General features: G+C 54.7%; 1 protein-coding gene across 4 annotated transcripts in view; it reads left to right on the forward strand.

The window, feature by feature from the left end:
* The window catches only part of LOC108509748 (zinc finger protein 239-like), a 5,140-nt gene extending 405 nt beyond the window's left edge, over positions 1–4,735 (forward strand). Inside the window, exons 1-3 of one of the 4 annotated variants that reach the window (XM_017839321.1) lie at positions 2,021–2,049; positions 3,088–3,154; positions 3,795–4,735. In XM_017839321.1, coding sequence (XP_017694810.1) covers positions 3,145–3,154; positions 3,795–4,720 — 936 coding nt within the window. In that variant the 5' untranslated portion in view covers positions 2,021–2,049; positions 3,088–3,144 and the 3' untranslated portion in view covers positions 4,721–4,735. Of the gene's footprint in view, positions 1–2,020; positions 2,050–2,995; positions 3,167–3,794 lie in introns of those variants that run through there. The other 3 variants (XM_017839320.1, XM_017839318.1, XM_017839319.1) reach the window with 3 other exon arrangements.
* The last annotated feature ends 3,021 nt before the right edge of the window (positions 4,736–7,756 follow it).

The raw sequence follows: 7,756 nt of genomic DNA on the forward strand, positions 1-7,756 counted from the left end.
TGTTCAGCCTGACGGGAATTCAGAACGAACAGCACGGCCTCGACTGCTGGCTCGGGACAGGGGTCTCAGGGGTCCCCTCTCTCCAGGCTCCCCCCTCTCCAGGGCCCAAGGGATGGGGACACGAAGGGGTCCCAATGGAACCCCTTTCCCGCTGTCCCACCTCCCCTTATCTCCCCTCTCCCACCCCCTTCCCATCATTCCCCCCAAACCCCGGCTCCCCCCCAGTTCCCTTTGGAGGTGACCCACCCCCTTTCTTGCTCAGTTTGGGGTTCTCACCCGCTCTTTTCTCCCTCTCCCCTCTTTCCCATCGTGTCCCCCCCACCGCTCACCCGAGACCGCCTCGCGGAACGAACAGGAGGAGGAGCCGGAGGAAGAGGAAGAGGAGGAGGAAGGGGAGGAGCATCGCCCCCCCCCCCCCCCCCCCCCCCCCCCCCCCGGGGTTTGGGGGGAATGATGGGAAGGGGGTGGGAGAGGGGAGATAAGGGGAGGTGGGACAGCGGGAAAGGGGTTCCATTGGGACCCCCTCGTGTCCCCATCCCTTGGGCCCTGGAGAGGGGGGAGCCTGGAGAGAGGGGACCCCTGAGACCCCTGTCCCGAGCCAGCAGTCGGGGCCGTGCTGTTCGTTCTGAATTCCCGTCAGGCTGAACAAAGACCCGCTCCCGTGTCAGGAGCTCTTGTGTTTTCTTGTCCCCAACACTTCCAGGAGCTCCCCCCACATTCCCAAAGTCCTCCCAGGCGCTGGCTCACAAGGCCCAGCACAGCCCCCCAGTCCCCCCAGTGCCCCCCAAAGCTCGGTGCGGGGGTGGGATAGAACAGGAGAGCCGGGCTGGGCCCGGGGAAAGGCCGGGAAGGGAACAAAGAATGGCCCCGGGGCTTGGATCCCGCGTTGGTGCTGCCGCGGGGCTGGGCCGGAGCTGGGAAACAGGGACGGGAAAGAGAGAGGAGAAAAAGGGAAGAAAGAGGCAGAGGAAAGAGAAAGAACAATGAAAGCGCGGGGACCTGATCCACTCCCTTTTCTCGTTCCCCTGGTGCAGCCTCTTGTGTAAACAGAGTTCTGGGGCGTTTTGTTCCCTTGGGCACATCCGTCCCTTCCCCAGGGAGTGAGTCGGGTGGGCTGAGCCCGAGTCTCAAGGCGGAGCAGGGAGTTCATAGAACCAGAGAATGGGCTGAGTTGGGAGGGTCAGGATCATCGAGTGCAACTCCTGGCCCTGCACAGGACACCCCAAGAATCCCACCCTGTGCCCGAGAACATTGTCCAAATGCTTCTTGAGCTCAGACAGGCCTGGTGCTGTGACTACTTCCCTGGGAAACCTATTCCAGTGCTCAGTCACCCTCTGGGGGAAAAAACCTTTTCCTAACATCCCACCTAAACCTCCCTGACTCAGCTCCAGCTGTAGAGTCCTGTCACTAGTCACAAGAGTGAAGAGATCAGTACCTGCCGCTCCACTGCCCCTCAGGAGGATGTTAAAGACCCCACTGAGGTCTGACCTCAGTCTCCTTTTCTCCAGGCTGAATGAACCAAGTGCCCTCAGCCGCTCCTCATAAGGCCTTCCCTCCAGATCCTTCCCCATCCTCATGGCCTCCTTTGGACGCTCTGTTATGGCTTCATGTCTTTTTTATATTGTGGTGCCCCAAAGTGCCCCAGAACTTCAGGTGAGGCTGCCCCAGTGCAGAGCAGGACAATCCCCTCCCTGACCCAGCTGGCAACGCTGGGCCTGATGCCCCTCAGGACAGTGTTGGCCCTCCTGGCTGCCAGGGCACTGCTGACTCATGGCCAACTGGTCACCAACCAGGACCCCCAGGGCCCTTTCCTGCAGCTGCTCTCCAGCCTCTTGTTCCCAGTCTATACACACAGCCAGGGTTGCCTGGAGGAGGAGGAGGAGGAGCAGATGGAGGAAGAATGCAGCAGGAGGAGGAGTAGTGGGAGGAAGAGCAGGGATAGCAGAGGGAAAAGAACAGGAAGAGCAGGAAGGTTGCTGTTCTGCTGCTGACTGTATCCACAGCCCCCCCACCCCCGGGAGCATCGCCCCTCCCTCCTGCATTCCAAAGGTGACTGGGGAGGGGGAGCTCACCCCAAATGTCTTGGGGGATTTCTGGGGGTTTTTGGGGGGGACACATTTGGATCTTTGAAGACTCCAAAATGAGCTGCAAATGCCCCTCGGGGGGATATTGGGGTTCCCGTTAGGTGTTTTTTGAGGGTCCCCAAAAAACTGCAGGCAGAGTCCCGGCAGTGGGCGGGAGGATGTGTGTTCCCCCCGCAGTGGGGATTGGTGTTCCTGGGTCAGGCCCTTCATAGCCAGCCTGGAGCACGGAGAGGGGGGACCCCTGGGACCCTGAAATGGGGGCCCTGGAGAGGGGACCCTCAGGACCCCCAGCAGTCTGGAGAGGGGACACCGCAGAAAGGGGAGACCCCTGGGACACCAAAGTGGGGATCCCAGAGAGGGGAGATCCCCAGGATTCCCAGGATCCCCAGCAGCGTGAAGAAGGAAGGACCCCAGAGAGAGGGGACCCCTGGGATTCCTTGCACCCTGTAGCAGAGAATGAGGGGAGAAGGTACCCCTGGGACCCCCAAAACCCCCAGCATCCATAAATGGGGGGAACCCAGAGAAGAACTGCCCCCAGAATCCCAAAGGGAGGAGACCAGAGAGGAGGGACCCCTGTGTTTCACAGCACCCCTTACAACCTGGAGACAGGGAACTCCCAGAACCCCAAAGTGGAGAGACCAGAGAGGGGGAACTCCTTGGGAGGGTTTTATTTCACTGAATCTTGAACTTTTGGAGTTTTTTGGGGGTGAATCTTGGTGTTTTGGAGGTTTTTTGGGCTAAATCTTGGTATTTGGGGATTTTTTTTTTTTGATGACTTCATATTTTGAAGGTTTTTTGATGAGTATTGATGATTTGGAGGGGTTTTTAGCTGAATCATAACCTTTTGGGATTTTTGGGGCTGTGTCGGTGTTTTGGGGATATTTGTTGGGCTGAATCTTGGTGTTTTGTAGGTTTTTGTGGACACAAGATGCCTGGTGACTTCTAGAGATGGACTTGGGCAGGAGGAACCTCCAACTCACACCTTGTTTTTCCCCCAAAATAGGATTTCTCCTTCCCAAAGCTTGGCCAAATAGAGGAGGAGGCTGCGAGGAAGAGGAAGATGCCCCAGGACCCCCAGGCAGGTGAGGAGGAAGTCAGTGCCCCTTTGCCCCTGTTTTGTCCTGTATCTCCCAGCCGAGCATGGCTCCCGGCTGCAGGACAACCCCACTGCCGCTGCCGTCCTGCCGGGGACGGATTTGGGGGGATCTCCTTGCCCTTCTCTCTGGCACAGAGTCAAATCCCCTCCCTGTCCTTCTTCCTTCCTATCCTTTCTTCCTTGCTTTCCTTGTTCCTTTTCTTTCCTTCTTCCTTTCCCTTCCTTCTCCTTTTTCCTCCCCCTCCTTCTTCCTTCTGCTTTTTCCTTGCTCTCCTTGTTCCTTCTCCTTCTTCTCCTTCCTTCTCCTTCCTTTCCCTCCTTACTCCATTTTTTTCCTGTTCCTTCCTCTCCTTCTTCCTTTTGCTTGTTTCTTCTTCTCCTTGCACCTTCTTCTCCTCCTTCCTTCTCCTTTTTCATTCCTCCTCTTCTTCCTTCTTTTTCCTTTCTCACCTTCTTCCTCTCCTTTTTCCTCTCCTTGCTCCTTCCTCTCCTCGCTTCCTCCTCAACTTCTTCCTTCCTCTCCCTCATTCCTTCTTCTTGTTCCCTTTTCTCCTTCTTCCTTCTCCTTGTTCCTTCCTCTCCTCTGTTCCTCCCTCTCCTTGTCCTTCCTCCCCCAGACAACAACTTGAGGACAGAGACCATGGAGGACAAATCCCCGTGGCAGAACCTCATGGAAGAGGCTGTTTTGAACAGCTCCACTGTGCAGGAAGGCAACAGGGAGGAAAAGCCACAAACATTCCCCATGGGAAAGGGCTCCAAACTCACTCCATGGTGCTCCGAGGAGGAAAACCCCCCCGTGTGCTGGGAGGGTGGCTGGAGCTTCAGCCAGAGCTCTGATCTGGTGGTCCATGAGCAGCTTCACAGCAGAGAGAAGCCTTTCACGTGCTTGGAATGTGGGAAGAGCTTCAGCTGGAGGTCCCACCTGATCCGCCACCAGAAGATCCATACCGGGGAACGGCCCTACACATGTGGGGAATGTGGGAAGAGCTTCAGCCAGAGCTCTGACCTGGTGGTCCACCAGCGTCTTCACACTGGGGAACGGCCCTACAAGTGCTTGGAATGTGGAAAGAGCTTCAGCAAGAGCTCCAGCCTCACGTACCACCAGCGCTTCCACAGTGGGGAACGGCCCTACAAGTGCTTGGAGTGTGGGAAAAGCTTCAGCCAGAGCTCCCACCTCCTCACCCACCGCCGGTTGCACACAGGGGAACGGCCCTACAAGTGCCTGGAATGTGGGAAGAGCTTCAACCGTAGTTTCAGCCTTGTCATCCACCGGCGTGTTCACACCGGGGAACGGCCCTACAAATGTCCTGAGTGTGAGAAGAGGTTCCGGACCAGCTCTGATCTCCTTCTGCATCAACGAATGCATACAGAGGAGAGGCCCTTCCGGTGCACTGACTGTGGGAAGGGCTTTGTCCGCAGCTCTGACCTCATTAAGCACTGGCACATCCACACCGGGGAGAGGCCCTACAGGTGCTTGAAGTGTGGGAAGAGCTTCAACCAGAGCTCTGCCTTGACCTCACACCAAAGGACCCACCGATAAGGGAAGCCATCCGAGTGCCCCATCGGAGGACCCATGTTGGATCATGCTCGTTAGGCCTCGGCCTTGATGAACAGCCCGAGCTGCTCAGAAACACTGTCTGCTCATAGGAACTAGTGCTGTCTAATGAGCTTCTGCTTTTCTTAACCAAAGGCCTTGGAAACTTGTTTTTCTTGCCCGAAGAACAACCCAAGTGGAATCGTATTTTTGTTCTCCAACTTTCAGAGAAAGTCCCTAACCTGAACTGGGGCCAGGATGGACAATTCCTGTGCCTTAAAGCCCCCTCTGCGTGGGCCCCATAACCAGTGGTGCTGATTGAGACCCTTTGAGCTCTCTGAGGTCGCAGCAGCTGCGACAACAACCTCCCTTTGCCTGGGCCTCTCAGAGCCCCCAACTCTCCCATTTGCTGCACTCGGAGGATCCCGACTGACAGCAGATCCGGGGCTGATCCCTCTCACTCCTTGAGGCTCAGCCGTTCTTCTGAGAATGTGCAATGGCATCCCAAGGGAGGATTTTCCTGAATCCCAAGGGAATTGTTCCCAGGTACCTTGTCCAGACTCTTTCTGTCTGTGTGAGTGTGAATCTGCCATGACAAATGTCCTGGGAACGCTGCTCCTGGGAACGCTGCTCTCCTGGATTCTTCAGCACTTTGGATTTGTAAGTTGGTCAGTTCTGTAAGTGAGTTACTGTTATGGTGTCGTAAATTCTATATGAATGCTTTGCTAAATTGTTTGACTTAAGTTATCAGTTAAGTGCTGTTAAGTTAAGTGCTGTTGGGCCTCTAGGCATAAACTGTTGATCAAGTTCAGGCTCAGTTTAGCATGGTGGCAGCTGCGGCAGGGGCCTGACCCTGCACAGAAAGGCTGATGCCACCTGCCCACTCCAAACTGGGCCGGACTGGTGCTCCCAGTGCTGTGTGGGCCAGGGCCGCTTTTGGGGACCCCCCTGGCATTGTCCGGCTGCTTTTGGGGTGTTAGCACCTGCCCAGCGCTGGGGATGGGCTGTGTGGGAGGAGTTGGGGCTGGACTGGTGGTGCTGGGAACCCCCCCGGCTGCGGGCGAGGGGAACTCGGGGGAGCGGGAAGGGGAGAGACAGTGGGAAAGCAGAAGGAAAGAAGGAGTGGGACACCCAAACCAAGCGGGACAGGAGTGCGACAACCCAAACCAAGACCAGTGATGACTGGGGAGTGTGGACAATTGGAAAGGGGGAGGAGAGGAAAAGGTGGGGCTTTGGACCATCAAAATGAGCTAAGAGGGGCTAGGTCACCAAATCCAAGCAAGGTGAGGGGGGATACCAAGCTGTCGGGGGAACTGGGAATTGTGAGGATGATGAGGAAGGGGTGAGACAGTGAGGAAAAGAGTTGGAACAGCGGGCACAGGTGTCCCATGGGGGTCCTGTAGCAGGATGCTCTGCCTGGAATGGGGTAAAACAACACCAGCAAGGCCCTGTTTGAAAAGCCCTCAGTGGGAAATTAAGAAGGGCAGGGAGGAGGTTGTCATGCTGTTTTGGGGACTGAACAAAGCTGAAACCAGCCTGACTCATCAATCCCTAAGTTAAACATCCTGAGAGTGAGAGAATATTTGGCAGACCTTGTAAAATATCTGGATATAAAGGAATAAACAGGTGACACCACTGAGAACTTCTCCAAAGCTGCTGAGCTGACATAGCCTGGACACACCTGACTGACAGTCCAGCCCTTTATACTAGAAAAGCCCAGTCCCAAATTTTAAAGGCAGGGTCTTCTGATATATCCCTTCTTGGGATTGTGTGTGGAGATTCCTGCCTGGAGTGGGGACGCCCCTCAAAGTCACTCCTCAAGGCTAAGCCAAAGAGATTTGCCTAAGGTCTTTGGTCTGGGTGAGTGACGTCAATCTCTACTTAATAATTGGTTTTGGTTAAATGCAATTGCTTTAGTACAGTTGCTTCAATATTGCTTCCTAGTGCACTATATTACAACAGTTGTTATAGCTCCTATACTGGGTAGTAAATAATTCTGATTAAGATATTTTTACTTAATCATTATCATAATAAATCTTATACATATTTATATAAATATATCTGGTTTGTAGTCCAGACCCCTGGGATGTCGCCATGGAAGCCCTGTCACTGCATAGGACATTACAGCTCTTTAGCAGCATAGACACCTCTGTTGTCACCATGAAACCTCTGTGAGTGCCTGTGGCAAATTGGTTCCTTAGCAACCATCACAATTTCCTGTTGCTGTGGTCAGTTTCCATGACAACCATCACCAGGACATGTTGCTCATGCATGGCCTGTGGCAGCTCCATGGAGATGCAACCACCCCGGGGTGGTTGCCATGGGAACAAGCTGAGTCCCGTAGCCAGAGTCTGTTGCTATGGCAGCGATTTACGATCCTATACCGCTTGTCAGTTACCACAGCACCCATCAATGGACCCCTTCCTAGGTGTGGTGCCATGGCAACCAAGATTTGGACCAGTTGTGATAGCTGTTTGCCATGGAAACCTGCATTAGGGCACATTGCTATGGGCTTGTGCCATGGAATTCTGGGTCTGTGACGTTTCCGTGGCAGCTTGGGTCAGCTGTCCCGGCAATCATCATAGAAACCCATTGCCAGAGACTGTTGTCATGGACACTTGCACTGAGACCTGTTGCTAAGCCGGGTTGCCATGGCAACCATCAAAAAGACCCATTGCTATGGCGGTTGCTATGACAACCTACAGGGAGACCGTTGCTGCAGTTTCCATGGCAACCATCAATAAATCCATTGCCAGGGACCTCACTCGTGGGCACTTCCATGAGTTGTTTGCCATGGAAACCATCCCACAATCTTATTGAAAGATTGGTTGCCATAGCAAGCAATATAAGAATCCATTGGTAAGGTTGGTTGTCATGGCAACCATCCCAGTGCCCTGTTGCTGGGGCAGGGGCACAGCACTGACCCTGTGAGACCTGGTGCTGGGGAATGGGCATTGGGAGATGGTTTGGGCTTGGAGGGAGTAAGTTTCCTTCCAGGGGGCTTCTCTGGGACTGGGCTGGGAACAGGGGGGAAAATTCTGG

Source organism: Lepidothrix coronata, unplaced genomic scaffold (assembly GCF_001604755.1).
Source record: "Lepidothrix coronata isolate B3197 unplaced genomic scaffold, Lepidothrix_coronata-1.0 Scaffold398, whole genome shotgun sequence".
NCBI lineage: Eukaryota > Metazoa > Chordata > Aves > Passeriformes > Pipridae > Lepidothrix > Lepidothrix coronata.